Source organism: Carcharodon carcharias, chromosome 12 (genome assembly GCF_017639515.1).
Source record: "Carcharodon carcharias isolate sCarCar2 chromosome 12, sCarCar2.pri, whole genome shotgun sequence".
Lineage (NCBI taxonomy): Eukaryota > Metazoa > Chordata > Chondrichthyes > Lamniformes > Lamnidae > Carcharodon > Carcharodon carcharias.
This window is the reverse complement of record NC_054478.1, coordinates 119656553-119674890: the sequence shown is the minus strand read 5'-3', so window position 1 is coordinate 119674890 and position 18338 is coordinate 119656553. Positions and strand designations below refer to the sequence as shown.

Below are 18338 nucleotides of genomic sequence, written 5' to 3'. Positions count from 1 at the left end.
AATTAAATTAAACATTTAAATGTGTAGGCCTCTGTGCACACTCTGGACTGTCGAATTCAAAGTAAGTTGTTCCTCAGCTTTGGTTCCTTGTAGACAGCAACTTAAGGCTTTTCACACTTGTGTTAGATCTTAACATGCCTGCCCTTACACACAGCCTTCTCTCCTTTATTCATATTTTCCCCTTTGAATGCAAATTCCCATTGTTTCACTATGTCTTTGGACATATGTCTATGTCTCTAATAATAAAAATCTGTCATAGTACCAGTTTTACCAGTAATCTTTGGGAAGAATAAACACGGATTTTTCATTTGGTATGCGGGCGCTTGCTCGACATGACCGAGTGTGAAATAAAACACGTTGACGTCAGCTGAGCGTGCCAACATCAACAAGCACGCTTGCGATGGTTCGGTCGGTAGGCACATGCTGGAGTCAGCAGCGCGCCTGTCAACAATTAAAAGGCCTATTAAGGCCAATAAGTTAACAATCGTGCTGAATTTTTCACTGCCTGTTCAACCTAATGGCTGACAGGCAGGTGAAAAGGCCAAGCGACCCTTGCATTTTTAGGAAACCTCATCCATGGGCAGGATGCGGTTTCCTAAAGCAGATAAATTTTTTTTAAAATTTGCACTTGAATTAAAAACATGTCCCTGCTCATGTGACAGAGTCACATGAGGGGACATGTTTTATGACATTTTTATTTTGCTCATTAATTTTTTTTGAACAGCGCAACTCCGTGCCTCAGGACGATTAAAGCGCTCCTTACCGCACATACGCGAAGTTCGAGCTTAGCCCGCTCACCTTCCTCCCCCCACCTGCACAGTATTCAGTGCTGCCACTCACTTTCCACACTGCACAGGTCTTAATTGGCCCATCCGCTTAAAATCGCGGTGTGATGCCAATTGCAGGCAGCGGTCAGCTTCCCGACTGCCCCCACGAGCACCCTCATGAAGGGGAAAATTTTGCCCACTGTTTTTTTAACTTCTTCTGGCTGTGTGAAACACTTCACCTCTTCTTTGAATTCAAGCTACTTTGGTTTATTTAAAAATGCAAATGTTCCCTTTACACCTCACATTCTAAAATGTCACCTATGTTTACCTATTTAGCATTTCAAGCCTAGATTCTCCTCTTACATCAAAGCCTTCAGACCAGCTGTCTTGCATTCAATTAAGTGCCACACACACAGTTACATAGACACAGACCCCACTATTGCTCTACAATAAATTCCAAATAACATTATGAAAATTATTATATCTTCCTGACAAAGAGTCATATTCAATGTGAAATATTAACTCTGTTTCTCTCTCTCCACAGATGCTGCCAGACCTGCTGAGTCTTCCTAGCACTTTCTATTTTTATTTCAGATCTCCAGCATCCATGTTATTTTACTTTATTTTAAGGTCAAAAGGAGATTTGATAAAGGTTTTCAATTCATGAAACATTTTGATAGAGTAAGCAAAACTGTTTCCCATAGCAGAAGGGGCAGTAACCAGAGGACACAGATTTAGGGTAATTCACAAAAGGAATCAAAGGAGAGCTGCAGGAAAAAAAATATGCAGTGGTTGTTGTGATCTGGAATGTACTGCCTAAAACTGTATTATGGGAATCTGTGAAATGCACTGCAATCCTAGACAACCATATCTGCAGTAAGTGTCAGCGGCCTGCACACCTTTGGCTTAGTGTTGTTGAACTGGAGTCTGAGTTGTGGACATTGCAGGGGCATCAGGAATGGGGAGAGTTTCCTACACAGTTTGTTCCAGGAGGCAATTGAACTTCTTAGGTTGGGCAGACTTTAAAGTTGGTTAATAGTCAAGGCAAGGAGGGTGTGACTGCTAGTGTGACTGGGGAATCAACATATAGTGATGGAAGAGCCTCAGCCCCTGACGTTTTCCAACAGGCACGAGGTGCTCGCTACCTGAGTGGATGAGGCAAAGGACTCAAGGTAAACAAGCAGACTAGCCATGGCACCATGGTGAAAGATGCCAATCAAATGGGGAGACTGAAGAAGAATGTGGTAGTGATAGGAGACAGTATAGTCAGGGGAATAGATATTGTTATCTGAAGCCGTGACCGGGAGCTCTGAAGGTTGTGTTGCCTGCCCTGTGCTAGGGTTAAGGATATCTCTTCGTGGCTGGAGACGAAGTGGAGTTGGAGGGAGAGGATCCAGTTGTCGTGTCCATTGTGAGAATCAATGACATAGGTAGAACAGGAATGACGTTCTGCTAGTGAAAATGCAGAACATCAAAGGTAACCATCTCTGGATTGTTACCTGAGCCATGCGCAAATTGGTACAGGGCCAGGCAGATAAGAGAATTAAACATTTGGCTCAAAGAATGGTATGGAAGAAAGGGTTTCGATTCATGGGACACTGGCATCAGTACTCAGGGAAGAGTGAGCTATTCTGTTAGGATGGGCTCCACTTGAATGGGGCTGAGATCAGTGTTCTGGCCAATTGCATAACGAGGGCCGTGGACCGGACTTTAAGCTAACAGAGTTGGGGAGGGCGGGTGGCAGGGGAAGGTTCAGGTAAAGGGAGATTTAGAAATCCAAAGAGAAAGGTCAAGGCATTGGAATAGTATAGTGCTGTGGGTAAAGCCAAACAGAGTGGGACAAGAAGGGACAAAAATCTCTAACAAAGTTTAACAATTTTAACAAAAATTATGCATCAGTGAATAAGATCTTTGCAGGGGATAGAAGTAAAAAATGAAATTAAAGGTTCTTCATCTTAGTGCATAAAGAATCTGCAATAAGAGATGAACTAGGAGTACAAATAGAGGTAAATGATTTAGATCTAATTGCCATTACAGAAACATGGTTACAAGGTGATCAAGGTTGGGAAATAAATATTCCAGGGTACACTATATTTTGGAAAGATACACAGAAAGGCAATGGAGGAGAATTAGCCCTGATAGTAAAGGATGACATAAGAAGATTAGTCAGAAAAGACCTGGCCTCGGAAAATCATGAAGTTGAATCAGCTTGGGTAGAAATTAGAAATAGCAAGAGTCAGAAAACACAAAACAAGAAATTATTGGAGCTTGTAACAAAGGCTAACAATAGACTAAAAAGTATGGAGGTAAATGAACAGTGAGAAACATTTAAAGAAATCATTTAAAATTTTGAATAAAAGTACATTCCATTGAAAAACAAACACTCAACAAGAAAGACCCATGTGTGGCTCACTCAGGAAATTAAGGATTTTATTAGATTAAAAGAAAAGGCTTACAATATTGCAAAAAAAGTAGCAAGTCTTAGGATTGGGAATATTTTAAAAACCAGCAAAAGGCCACCAAAAAGTTGATAAAAAGGGAAAAAAAAGATTATGAGAGTAAACTAGTCAGAAATATAAGAACAGATTGTAAAAGCTTTTATAGATATATAAAAAGGAAGAGAGTAGCTAAAGTAAATGTTGGTCCCTTAGAAGGAGAGACAGGAGACATTATCAAGGGGAATGAAAAAATAGCAGAGGCATTGAACATATATTTTGTGTCTGTCTTCACAGGAGAAGACATAAGTTTCAGACCAGAAATAGAAGGTAACCATGGGCTAAAAAGAATGAGGAAATTAAGGAAATTAAAATTAGCAGAGAAAAAGTATCAGAGAAATTTAAGGGACTAAAATCCAACAAATCCCTAGGACCTGATGGCCTACACCTTATGGTTCTAAAAGAGATAGCTGCAGAGATAGTGGATAAGTTAGTGTGCTATGATTTTCCAAAATTCCTTAGATGCAAGAATGGTCCCATTGGATTGGAAGTTGGCAAAGGTTACACTACTTTTTAAGAAAGGAGGGAGAGAGAAAACGGTGAACTGCCAGTTGGCCTAACATCTGTTGTTTGGAAAATTCTAAAAGCTATTATTAAGGGAGTCTTAACAAAGCACTTAGAAAAAACATACTATGATTAGAGCAAGTCAACATGGCTTTACTAAAGGAAAATCCTGTTTGACAAATTTATTGGAGTTTTTTGAGGATGTAACTAGTAGGGTAGATAAAGAGGGACTAGTACATGTAGTATACCTGGCTATCTGAAAGACATTCAATACGGTGCCACTCAAAATGTTAATTGGCAAAATAAGGGCTCATGGAGTTGGGAGTATTATGTTAACATGGATCGAGAATTGCCTAATGGTTAGAAAGCAGAGAGTGGGCATAAATGGCACTTTATCAAGTTGCCAGGCGGTGAATAGCAGAATGCCTCAAGGATCAATGCTGGGGTCTCAGCTGTTTACAGCCTATGTTAATGACTTAGATAAACATAGAAACATAGGAAACAGGAGCAGGAGTAGAACATTTGGCCCCTTGAGCCTGCTCCACTATTCAACTAGATCATGACTAATCTTCTACCTCAACACCACTTTCCCACACTATCCCCATATCCCTTGATGTCTTTAATATCCACAAATATATTAATCTCTGTCTTAAATATACTTAATGACTGAGCCTCCACAGGGGGTAGAGAATTCCAAAGATTCACCACCCTCTGAGTGAAGAAATTCCTCTTCATCTCAGTCCTAAATGGCCTAACTCTGAGACTGTGTCCCTCAGCTAGGGGAAACATCCTTCCTGCATCTATTGTGTTGAGCCCTGTAAGAATTTTGTATGCTTCAATGAAGTCACCTTTCATTCTGAACTCTAAACAATACAGGCCCTAATGAAAAGACAGAAAGTAATGTATCTAAGTTTGCTGATGATACCAAGCTGGATGAAAAGTGAGCTATGGGGAGGACAAAGAGACAAAGAGATATAGACAGGTTAAGTAGCGGGCACAGGATGGCAGATGGAGTATAATGTCGGGAAGTGTGAAGTTATTCACTTTGGTCCTAAGAATAGAAAAGCAGAATATTTTTTTAAAGGTGCAAACCCTGGAAGTTTTAATGTTCAAAAAGACTTGGGTGTGCTCGTACAAGGAATGCAGAAAGTTAGCATGCAGGTGCAGCAACAATTAGGAAGGCAATTGGCATGTTGACCTTTATTGAAAAGGGGATTGGAGTACAGGAATGAAGAAGCCTTACTACAATTGTACAGGGTTTTAGTGAGACCATATCCAAAATATTGTAAGCAGTTTTGGTCTCCACATTTAAGGAAGGATATACTTGCATTGGAGACAGTAAAGTGAAGGTTTGCTAAATTGGTTCGTGGGGTGAGGGGTTTTGTTTATCCATTCATGGGATGTGGGCTTCGCTGGCTGGCCAGAATTTATTGCCCATCCCTAGCTGCCCTTGAGAAGGTGGTGGTGAGCTACCTTCTTGAACTGCTGCAGTCCATGTAGTGTAGGTACACCCACAGTGCTGCTAGGAAGGGAATTCCAGGATTTTGACCCAGCGACAGTAATATATTTCCAAGTCAGGACGGTGAGTGACTTGGAGGGGAACTTCCAGGTGGTGGTGTTCCCATCTATCTGCTGCCCTTATCCTTCTAGATGGTAGTGGTTGTGGATTTGGAAGATGCTGTCAAAGGAGTCTTGGTGAATTACTGCAGTGCATCATGTAGATGGTATACACTGCTGCTACTGTGCGTTGGCGGTGGAGGGAGTGAATGTTTGTGGATGTGGTGCTAAGCAAATGGATTGCTTTGTTCTGGATGGTGTCAAGCTTCTTGAGTGCACTCATCCAGGCAAGTGGAGAGTATTCCATCACACTCCTGACTTGTGCCTTGTAGATGGTGGACAGGCTCTGGTTAGTCAGGAGGTGAGTTAATTGTCGCACGATTCCTAGCCTCTGTCCTACGATGAGAGGTTGAGTTAATTGTGCTTATATTCTCCAGAGTTTAGAGGAATGAGAGGCGATTTCATTGAAACTGGAACTCAGTGCTTGAAAGAATGATAAAGGCAGAAACCCTCATGACATTCAAAAAGTATATGGATGTGCACCCAATGTGCCACAACCTACAAAACTACAGACCAAGACCTGCAAAGTAGCAATAGGCTAGATAGCTGGCTAATTGTTGGCTAATGTGGGCGCAATGGGTCAAATGACCTCCTTATTGTAAACTTCTATGATTTCCATGATTTTATAACTCCCTGAAATTGTGGATCTCCAGCCAGACCAGTAAATCAAGGGGCCTCTTACTCTAACTGGCCTCATTGGTAGCAATAATGCTGACCTTAAGCAATTCATCACCTGGAAGATGCACTTGTGGGCAGCAGTTTGTGAGATTCTAAGATGTCACCAGCAGATTCCTGACGTGAAGAAATTAAGTGCTGTGGTGACCTTTACTACCACAGGCAATGTGTGCCCAACTGGTTTCACTTGGAAGGGGAGCTTCTTCCAGGAGGTTGCAAATGTCAGCAAACACCCATTGGGATCTAAGCCTCCTGAGGCACTGGTATTCTGTAATGTCTGGAATGCTAACAGTCTATCTGCACTTAATTTCCATTGAACATTTTTTTAAGCCTCAAATCCACCTGCCCCACAGGAGATTCACTGTACTAACAAGAGTGTTTGGGTTAAATGTGGAAGCCAGAGGGTTTCTGTTTGCTTCCTGATGCATTGGCAGTTTCTGGCCTTTTAACCTGTCCCCTCCACAGAAATCCACCTTCCCGGGCAGGTTAAAATTCCTCCCAAGTGATTTAAATTGATCCAACCAGGCAGTGGAAAGGAAAACTGATGGCTGACCTGCTAAACTGATGCTAGTTTTACAAGTGCTGGATAAAGGTACAAACCTTTCCAATCTTCTGTCCTTGTCCTTCAAATGCTATGTCTCCAAATGCATCAGTTGGAACATGCTGGAGATGTTTTGTGGAACTCCATTTCTCTCCTTGTAAGCAACCCAGGTTAATGGCCTCTTTAGTGTGATAATCTCTGGAGTACCCACATTCACATACTGACCTTTGAAGAGAAACACAAGTCAAGTCTGTCATTCTTGCAATCAAATTGCATGATGTTAGATTGGAGCATCGTAATAACTTTGTCCAGCCCCAACTTCCTCTTCGCTGCTCTCCAACCATATCCACTGATCCAGCTGCTTCCTGACTTCCTGCAATGCCCAGCTTCTCCTGCTCCTCCAGCTCTTTCTGGCTGCTCCAGCTCCTCCCACACCTCCATGCACCACCTACTCCTCTCCAAGGACCTCCAGTTAAATTTATTGTTAATCCTTGGTTGCCTTGAGGAACCAATAGGCCTCTTTCATAAAGTGATTTTTTTTTTATTCCTTCATGGAATGTAGGCATCAGTGGCGAGGCCAGCATTTATTGTCCATCCCTAATTGCCTTGGAGAAGGTGGTGATGAGCCGCCTTCTCAAACTGCTGCAGTCCATGTGGTGTAGATACACCCACAGTGCTGATGGGAGGGAGTTCCAGGATTTTGACCCAGCAACGGCGATATATTTCCAAGTCAGGATGGTACTTGGCTTGGAAGGCAACTGCTTTTTAGGCTTTGTAGCCGTTCGATACAACTGAGTGGCTTGCTTGGTCATTTCAGAGGGCATTTAAGAGTCAACCACATTGCTGTGGGTCTGAAGTCACATGTACGCCAAACCAGGTAAGGAGAGCAGACTTCTTTCCCTAAAGGCCATTAGTGAAACAGATGGATTTTTAAGACTATCAACAATGGTTTCATAGTCATCATTAAGCTTTTAATTCCAGATTTTTCTTTAATTATTGGATTCAAATTCCACCATCTTCTATGGTCAGATTTGAACCTGGGCCCCCAGAGAATTGTGTCTGGTTTACTAGTCCATTGACACTACCACTGCATCACCACCTCCCATATTTTTACAAAATATCTTGCTAGGCTAGCTCAAAGGACATTAAATGTCAACACTAATTGAAAATCAGAATACTGCAGATGTTGGAAATCTGAAATAAAAGCAGAAAATGCTGGAATAACTCATCAGGTGAGACAGCATCTGTGGAGAGAGAGAAACATCGAAACTAGGAGCAGGAGTAGGCCATTCGGCCCTTCAAGCCTGCTCCGCCATTCATTATGATCATGGCTGATCATCCAACTCAACAGCCTGCTCCCGCTTTCTCCCCATACCTTTTGATCCCTTTCGCTCCAAGAGCTATATTTAACTCCTTCTTGAACACGTACAATGTTTTGGTCTCAACTACTTTCTGTGGTAATGAATTCCACAGGCTCACCACTCTCTGGGTGAAGAAATTTCTCCTCATCTCAGTCCTAAATGGTCTACCCCATATCCTCAGACTGTGACCTCTGGTTCTGGGCTCCCCCACCATTGGGAACATCCTTCCTGCATCTACCCTGTCTAGTCCTGCTAGAATTTTATAGGTTTCTATGAGATCCTCCCTCATCCTCCTGAACTCCAGTGAATATAATCCTAATCAACTCAATCTCTCCTCATATGTCAGTCCCACCATCCCAGGAATCAGTTGGTTAAACCTTCGCTGCACTCCCTCTATAGCAAGTACATTCTTCCTCAGATAAGGAGACCAAAACTGCACATAATATTCCAGGTGTGATCACACCAAGGTCCTGGACAATTGCAGCAAGACTGTACTGTACTCGAATCCTCTGGCTATGAAGGCCAACATACCATTTGCCTTCTTTATCACCTGCTGCACCTGCATGCTTACCTTCAGCGACTGGTGTATGAGGACACCCAGGTCTCGTTGCGCATTCCCCTCTCTCAATTTATAGCCATTCAGATAATAATCTACCTTCTTGTTTTTGCTACCTACCAAAGTGGATAACCTCACATTTATCCACATTATACTGTATCTGCCATGCATTTGCCCGTTCACTCAGCTTGTCCAAATCACACTGAAGCACCTCTGCATCCTCCTCGCAGCTCACCCTCCCACCCAGCTTTGTGTCATTTGCAAATTTGGAGATATTACATTTAATTCCCTCATCTGAATCATTCATATATATTGTGAATAACTGGGGTCCCAGCACCGATCCCTGCGGTACCCCACTAGTCACTGCCTGCCATTCGTAAAAAGACCCGTTTTTTCCTACTCTTTGTTTCCTGTCTGCCAACCAGTTTTCTGTCCATCTCAGTACACTACCCCCAATCCCATGTGCTTTAATTTTACACGCCAATCTCTTATGTGGGACTTGGTTGAAAGCCTTCTGAAAGTCCAAATAAACAACATCCACTGGCTCCCCCTCATCAACTTTACTAGTTACATCCTTGAAAATTTCCAGTAGATTTGTCAAGCATGATTTCCCTTTCATAAATCCATGTTGACTCTGTCTGATTCTGCCACTGTTTTCCATCTGTTCAGCTATTAAATCTTCTATGATGGACTTTTCCCCACTACCAAAGTCAGGCTGACTGGTCTATAATTTCCTGTTTTCTCTCTACATCCTTTTTTAAATAGAGGGTCACAGTAGCTAACCTCTAATCTACAGGGACTGTTCCAGAGTTTATAGAATCTCGGAAGATGACCACCACAATTTCTAGGGCCACTTCCTTAAGTACTCTGGGATGTAGATTATCAGACCCCAGGGATTTATTGGCTGTCAATCCCATCAGTTTCTCCAACACCATTTCCCTGCTAATATTGATTTCTTTCAGTTCCTCCCTCTCACTAAACCCTGTGTTCCTCAACATTTCTGGTATGTTATTTGTGTCCTCCTTTGAAGACAAAACCAAAGTAGGTATTTAGTTGGTCAGCCATTTCTTTGTTGCCCATTATAAATTCCCCTGTTTCTGACTGTAAGGGACCTATATTTGTCTTCACCAATCTTTTTTTCTTCGCATACCTGTAGAAACTTTTACAGTCATTTTTTATGTTCCCTGCAAGCTTACGCTCGTACTCGATTTTCCCCTTCTTAATCAATCCATTGGTCCCACTTTGCTGAATTCTAACTTGCTCCCAATCCTCAGGTCTGTTGTTTTTTCTGGCCAATTTGTATGCCTCTTCCTTGCATCTCATACTATCTCTAATTTCCCTTGTAAGCTATGGTTCGGCCACTTTTCCTGTTTTACTTTTGCACCAGACAGGAATAAACAATTGTTGCAGTTCACCCATGTACTGTTTGAATGTTTGCCATTGCCTATCCACCATCATCCCGTTAAGTAACGTTTCCCAATCCATCATAGCCAACTCGTGCCTCATACCATCGTAGTTTCCTTTAATAAGATTCAGGACCCAGGTCTCAGAATCAACTACGTCACTCTCCATCTTGATGAAGAATTCTATCATATTATGGTTGCTCATCCCCAAGGGATTGTTGGCTCATCCACAACTAGATTGCCAATTATTCCTTTCTCATTACATAATACCCAGTCTAGGCTGGCCTGTTCCCTCGTTGGTTCCTCTACGTGTTGGTCTAGAAAAACATCCTGTATACACTCCAGGAATTCCTCCTCTATGGTATTGTTACTAATTTGATTGTTAAAATCACCCATAATTATAGATGTTCCTTTATTACATGCATCTCTAATTTCCTGTTTAATGCCATTTCCAACATCACCACTACAGTTTGGGGGTCTATATACAACCCCTACTAGTGCCTCTTAGTGTTTCTCAGCTCTACCCATACAGATGCCACATCATTAGAGCTAATATCTTTCCTCACTATTGCATTAATTTCCCCTTTAACCAGCAATGCAACTCCACCGCCTTTTCCTTTTTGTCTGTTCTTCCTAAATACTGAATACTCCTGGATGTTCAGTTCCCATCCCTGGTCACCCTGCAGCCATGTCTCCTTAATCCCAACTATATCATTACTGTTTACATCTATTTGCACAGTTAATTCATCTACTTTATTGCGAATGCTCCTCGCGTTAAGGCACAAAGCCTTAAGGATTGTCTTTTTAACATTACTTGTCCCGTTCCCACTCTTTTTCACTGAGGCCCTATTTGATTCTTGCCCTTGATTTCTCTGCCGATCACTTTTCTTATTCCACTTTCTGTCTTTTGTTCTTGTCTTTGATTCCCATTCCTCTGACTCCTTGCTTAGATTCCCACACTCCTGCCATTTTTCTGGATATCCTCCCCAATGACTTTAGCAAATATTCTCCCTAGGACATCAATCCCAGTCCTGCCCAGGTGTAACCCGTCCAGTTTGTACTGGACCCACTTCCCCCAGAACTGGTCCCAATGCCACACGAATCTGAAACCCTCCCCATCACACCATCTCTTCAGCCATGTATTCATCCGATATATCCTGCTATTTCTACTCTGACTGGCACATGGCACTGATAGTAATCCTGAGGTCCTACCTTTCAGGTCCTACTTTTTGATTTACTTCCTAAATCCCTATATTCTGCTTTTAGGACCTCATCCCTTTTTTTACCTATGTCGTTTGTACCAATGTGTACCATGACCACTAGCTGTTCACTCTCCCCTTCAGAATGTCCTCCAGCCATTCTGAGACACCCTTGATCCTAGCACCAGAGAGGAAAAACAGAGTTAATGGGTGAGATTTTCCTTTCCCATTGGTGTCATGGTGGATGTGAGCAGACAACATGGCAGGAAGGCCAAAAATCAGTTTCAAGCCTTCGTGAAACCAGTTTTCAATCGTTCATTCTGCCAATCAATAGTGGGCCGCATTTCCCACTCCTACATATCAGGAACTTCATTTTCATACATCTGCAAAGGTCTGCATGCCAGATTCTTCCCCCTATGCTGGACCATCCAGGCACGTTGGTCTGATTGCACACTGACATGTTTCACAACAGCATTTATAAAGCATCCACTTTGAGGGGAACTTGAAGGTGAGTACACAGTAAAGTTGCGCAGTGCTCACAAGGTCCACCTGTTGAACTTCAAAGTTAAAGCGCTACGCATTCAGGCAAGGGCAAGTTTTTTTTTGGATTCAAATTCCACCATCTGCCATGGTGGGATTCGAACCCAGGTCCCCAGAGCACTATCCCAGCTGGCTGACAATGCGGTGCCAGGGCAACGGCTGCACAGCGATTGGGGAGAGTTCGGGAAAATGGGGAGGCAAGCGCTGTACTGCAGTTGGGGCGAGTTGGGGGATGGGACAAGGGTTGCACTGTGGTTGATGGTAGTGCACAAGCACGTGTTGGGGAGGCAGGTAGTGAAGTAGCATTAGGAAAACCTTGTACAAAGTGACCATTCCTCCGCAGCTGCGGCAGTTCAGGCACAGCCACATTGATATGTTTAGAGTCGGGCCTCTAGCTTATCTGCCCATTCAAGCAATGCAGAGGCATGAAGGTGCCACTAAATGCTCCAGACCTTTTCACCCCTCAGACACACCAAACTAATGAATGGTTTAGTGGACTGCAGAAAAATTGGACAACTGGGCACGTTGTACAATCTCCTTGCTGAAGCTGGCCATGGAGCAGTCACTGGTGGAGGTGCTCACAGCCCCTTGCAATGTCATCATTCAAGTTTGGGCCAATCTCCCCAACGGTTCAAGCTAACAGCACAGCCTTGTAGCATGGGTTAGGAGAATGCCTGCACCTGGACTGAGAGCACAGCATGCAGTCAGTGGGCAAAACTGCCGTCAATTTGTCAGGCAGAGTGGGACAAAGGAGGGTAGGGTTTTAGGCAGCCATGCAGCGCACTAAACTCTGGCTATCCAAGTGGTGGCCAGCACACTCTGGGATAGGTTAAGAGGCTTAACCAAGAGAGGTTCTTAGTAGATCCATGATAACCTAAGCATCTTTCTCTTTCATTCTGCAGGAGGAGTACATTAGGAGCATGGAGCCTCGTGACCTAGCTGTATGGCTCACAGAGAGAAGAAATGAAGGAGAAGAGAGCAACAGAGGCACCTGGCTGGGCAAAGGGAGGAGCAGCACTCTCACAGGAAGAAGTGGCGGCTTGGGCTCCTGCACACCCCACTGCAGAGCCACAGTGAGCCATTGCTTGTCGGTGCCTAGCTAGACAGTGTCTACAGACGACGCTTGTCATTCCTAAATATGATCAAGAAACAGTGTCGCCGAAGACTGCACATATCCAGGGAACTGGTCGGTCCCCTCTGCCACCTGTTGCAGGATTTGGCGCCACTGGGACATAGAGGGCATCCACTGCTAGTGGCCATGAAAGTGACCATGGTACTTAATTTTTATGCCAGTGGCTTCTTTCAGTACGCCACAGGTGAACTCTGTGGGATGTCACAAGACTCCATGCACAAATGCATCCATATGTCATGATTGCCATCTTTGCAAAAGCACACAATTTTGTGTGTTTCACCCGGGATCAGAAAAGCCAGGATGCAAGAGCGATTGGATTTGCCCAGATTCAGGTTTTTCACAGGTGCAATGTGCATGTGGCAACAAACGGTCAACTATGTCAACCACAAGGGCTTCCATTCGCTGGATGTACAGCTGGTTTGTGACTACCACAAACGTATCCTACGTGTCTGCGCATGTTTCCCAGGGAGTGCACACAACTCCTATATTCTCAGTAGGTCTCATCTTCCAGGGTTCACAGAGATTGCAGGTTTGGCTCCTAGGGAACAAGGGAAACCCACAAATGATGTGGTTGCTGACACACATGCAGAGTGCAGCAGAAAGAAGGTACAACGAGGCTCATGCTGCAACTCACAAACCATCCAGATGCTGAAAATGAGGTTCCAGTGCCTGGGACCAGTCTGGTGGAGCCCTGAAATATAGGCAATAGGGGGTGTCACGCGTGGTTGCAGCCTGCTGCACCCTTCACAACCTGGCACTGCAACAGGAGACGTGCTAACTGAGGAGGAGATGAGGGAGCTTCATCATCTTCTCTGATGAGGAGGACATTACATAGAAACATACATAGAAAATAGGAGCAGAAGTAGGCCATTTGGCCCTTCGAGCCTGCACTGCCATTCATTATGATCATGGCTGATCATCCAACTCAATAGCTTTCTCCCCATATCCCTTTGATCCCTTTCACCCCAAGAGCTGTATCCAACTCCTTCTTGAAAGCATACAATATTTTGGCCTCAACTACTTCCTGTGGTAATGAATTCCACAGGCTCACCACTCTCTAGGTGAAGATATTTCTCCTCATCTCAGTCCTAAATGGTCTACCCCATATCCTCAGATTGTGACCCCTGGGTCTGGACTCCCCCACCATTGGGAACATCCTTCCTGCATCCACCCTGTTTAGTCCTGTTAGAATTTTATACGTTTCTATGAGATCCCCTTTCATTCTTCTGAACTCCAGACTTAATCTCTCCTCATATGTCAGTCCCGCCATCCCAGGAATCAGTCTGGTAAACCTTCGCTGCTGTCCCTCCATAGCAAGAACATCCTTCCTTAGATAAGGAGAACAAAACTGCACACAATATTCCAGGTGTGGTCTCACCAAATTGCAGCAAGACATTCCTGTTCCTATGTTCGAATCCTCTGGCTATGAAGGCCAACATACCAGTTGCCTTCATTACCACCTGCTGCACCTGCATGCTTACCTTCAGCGACTGGTGTACAAGGACACCCAGGTCTCGTTGCACATTCTCCTCGCAATTTATAGCCATTCAGATAATAATCTGCCTTCCTGTTTTTGCTACCAAAGTGGATAACTTCACATTTAACCACATTATACTGCATCGGCAATGCAATTGCCCATTCACTCAGCTTGTCCAAATCACACTGAAGCATCTCTGCATCCTCCTCACATCTCACCCTCCCACCCAGCTTTGTGTCATCTGTAAATTTGGAGATATTACATTTAGTTCCATCATCTAAATCATTAATATATATTGTGAATAACTGGGGTCCCAGCACAGATCCCTGCGGTACCCCACCAGTCACTGCTTGCCATTCGGAAAAAGACCCGTTAATTTCTACTTTGTTTCCTGTCTGCCAACCAGTTTTCTATCCATCTCAGTAGACTACCCTAAATTCCATGTGCTGTAACTTTGCATATCAAAGTCCTTGTGTGGGACTTTGTTGAAAGCCTTCTGAAAGTCCAAATACACCACATTCACTGGTTTCCCCTCATTAACTCTACTAGTTACATCCTCAAAAATTTCCAGTAGATTTGTCAAGCATGATTTCCCTTTCATAAATCAATGCTGACTCTGTCTGATTCTGCCATGGTTTTCCAAGTGCTCAGCTATTAAATCTTTTATAATGGACTCTAGAATTTTCCCCACTACCGACGTCAGGCTGACTGGCTTATAGTTCCATGCTTTCTCTCTACCTCCTTTTTTAAATAGTGGGGTTACATTAGCTACCCTCTAATCTGTAGGAACTGTTCCAGAGTCTATAGAATCTCGGAAGATGACCACCAATACATCCACTATTTCTAGGACCACTTCCTTAAGTACTCTGGGATGTAGATTATCAGGCCCCGAAGATTTATCGGCCTTCGATACCATCAATTTCTCCAACGCCATTTCCCTACTAATACTGATTTCTTTAAGTTTCTCCCTCTCACTAAACCTTGTGTTTCCCAACATTTCTGGTATGTTATTTGTGTCCTCCTTTATGAAGACAGAACCAAAGTAGGTATTTAGTTGGTCAGCCATTTCTTTGTTCCCCATTATAAATTCCCCTGTTTCTGACTGTAAGGGACCTACATTTGTCTTCACCAATCTTTTTCTCTTCACATACCTATAGAAATTTTTACAGTTAGTTTTTATGTTCCCTGCAAGCTTACTCGCATACTCTATTTTCCCCTTCTTAATCAATCCCTTGGTCCTCCTTTGATGAATTCTAAACTGCTCCCAATCCTCAGGTCTGTTGTATTTTCTGGCCAATTTGTATGCCTCTTCCTTGGATCTAATATTATCTCTAATTTCCTTAAGCCATGGTTTAGCCACCTTTCCTGTTATACTTTTGCACCAGATAGGAATGAACAACTGTTGCATTTCACCCATGCGCTCTTTGAATGTTTGTCCACCAACATCCCTTTAAGTAACGTTTCCCAATCCATCATAGCCAACTCGCACCTCATACCATCGTAGTTTCCTTTATTAAGATCCAGGACTCTAGTCTCAGAATCAACTACATCACTCCATCTTGATGAAGGATTCCATCATATTATGGTTGCTCATCCCCAAGGGGCCTCGCACATCTAGATTGCCAATTATTCCATTCTCATTACACAATACCCAGTCTATGATGGCCTGTTCTCTAGTTGGTTCCTCAACGTGTTGGTCCAGAAAAACATCCTGTATACACGCCAGGAGTTCCTCCTCTTTTGTGTTGTCACTAATTTGATTTGCCCAATCTATCTGCAGATTAAAGTCACCCATAATTACCAAATGTTCCTTTCTTGCATGCGTCTCTAATTTCCTGTTTAATGCCATTCCCAACATTACCACTATAGTTTGGGGTCTGTATACAATCCCCACTAACATTTTTTGCCCCTTAATGATTCTCAGCTCTACCCATACAGTTTCCACATCATTGGAGTTAATATCTTTTCTCATTGATGGGGATGAAGGTGATGAGGTCCTTGAAGGTGAAGATGATGGCGATGAGGCCACTGCACTGACCAGATAAGGCCCTCATAGCTGCTAACTTTGTGGAGGATGATGATGACATGCAGACACCATAGATACTCAAATTGCATTTGTGAATTTCTGACTCCTGCCTGGCTGATGGCACCTCACTTGCGCTCTGTGAACAGGGTCAAATCATGGAGAAGCAGCAGGAAACTTTAACTTCTCCTGATCCTATGACATCCTTCGTGAGCTGAACCCTTCAGGACCACACTGTTACTGGATACAGATGCTGGTAAGCCAGTCACACCTCAAAGGCACTGGGAGCACACAGAAAAAATGACAGAACTGTGCCGCCAGCCCAGGATATTCTGGCAGCAATGATAAGCCCATCAAGGTGCAGGCATGACTGATGTGTCCAGTGACTGTGAAGGCCCACCATCAGTGTCTTGGGAAGGGTGCACAAAGCACAGGGAGGAGGCCTTGGACTAAGACACCTGCCTTTATCTTGTGCAGGGACCAAGGTTTCACATCTGAATGACAGAAACACTGCTTATCAGCACAAGGAGCCATAGGCTAGGAGACATTCTTTGGAGTGTATTAAATAAGTGAACATTATGTACAAGCGGTTAACACTCCTGCCAAGGCTGTGCAACTACATCTTCTTAACCTTCCTAATCCTGATGTGCTCCCCCGACATCCACAGTGGAGGTGGAGGCAGCTCGCTGACTGCTGTGCCCTGTCCGTGATGACCTTGATGGGCATCCTCTGAAGGGCTGAGACTTGGAGGGCCGTGGCCTGCTTTCAGAATCCTGCTTTGTGGCTGCGACACCTTCCTCGGCCTTTGAAGCTAGATTTGCTGGGGTCACCAGAAGAGTGGATTTGGATGGGTTGGATATTCCCAAAGTCACCTGGATAGATGGCCCTGGCTTGTGCTCCTGCTGAACCCCCTTGCTATGGATGCCTGAGTCCCCTGCTGACTCCTTGAGGAAAAGGAGAAGCTGGAATGAGATCGAGCTGCCCAGCACCCCTCTCATGTTGACATTGTTGAAGGTCAACTATGGCGTCAGCGATTAGTTCAGCCCACACAGCAATGAAGAATGATGCCCTGAACCAAGGTATCCATGGCAGCCACCATCCTACCAGCATTGACCTCGGTGCGTTGGCATGCCGGTGCTATCACCTCAGACTGAAGGTGGATGGACTCTATCGTGACTTGAAATCTGAGGAGTGCAGCGGACATCCCTTTCTGATGTTCCTGAGCCTGCCTTTGTAGCTCCAACAACTGAGATATGACTGAGTCCAGAGGCTCTTCAAGTGCAGATTTCTGGTTTTTGAATGCCGGAAACCTGGGAAGTCCCTGCCTCCAACTGCAGTGCAATATGCTCACCAGATATGACCCCGAGGATACTCTAATGCTTGGTCCCACTGAGCTGTGTGTCTCTGCGCTGTTGGAGGGCGTGGGTGAGTGCTATGATGGGTCTTCAATATTGGTTTCAGCAGATTCCTCTTCTGAGGTGTCTTCGGGGCTTGAGTTGTCGACCTGTGATGTGGACCCCCATGGCTTTTTCCCAGATGTGCCTGCAAAAGCAGGAAGAGATAATTAGTGCATGGCAGTGGCAGTGCATGGTTGTCTGACAGATGTTGCACTGTTGGATCCTCACTTGATTGAGCACCGTCAACCTCACTGTCAGCACAGGAATGGTCCAGATCTTCACCAGACAGCTGGATGACTCATGGAGAGGTGCAAGAAGTATAGAGTAATCATAATGGGGAACTTCAATTATCCAAATATAGACTGGAATAGGAATAGTACAAAGGAACAACAGGGGTGAGAATTCTTGGAATGTGTTCAAAATGATTTTCTGCAGCAGCATGTTTCCAGTTCAACGAAAGGACATGCACTTTTGGACCTGGTTCTAGGGAGTGAGTTAGCCCAAATCGATCAAACATCAGTGGGAGAGCCTCTTGGGGGCAGTGACCATTGAATCTTAAGGTTTAGGTTAATTATGGAAAAGGACAGGGAACAATCCAGAGCAGCGATAACCATTTGGGGGAAATCAACTTCAATTGGGATGATAATGCAT

At 44.0% G+C, this 18338-nt stretch overlaps 1 protein-coding gene across 2 annotated transcripts in view; it reads right to left on the bottom strand.

The window, feature by feature from the left end:
- The window catches only part of trpm2 (transient receptor potential cation channel, subfamily M, member 2), a 543973-nt gene that overhangs the window by 464370 nt on the left and 61265 nt on the right, over positions 1–18338 (bottom strand). For both annotated transcript variants that reach the window (XM_041200804.1, XM_041200805.1), the window contains exon 4: positions 6659–6824. In XM_041200804.1, coding sequence (XP_041056738.1) covers positions 6659–6824 — 166 coding nt within the window. The remainder of the gene's footprint in view (positions 1–6658; positions 6825–18338) is intronic.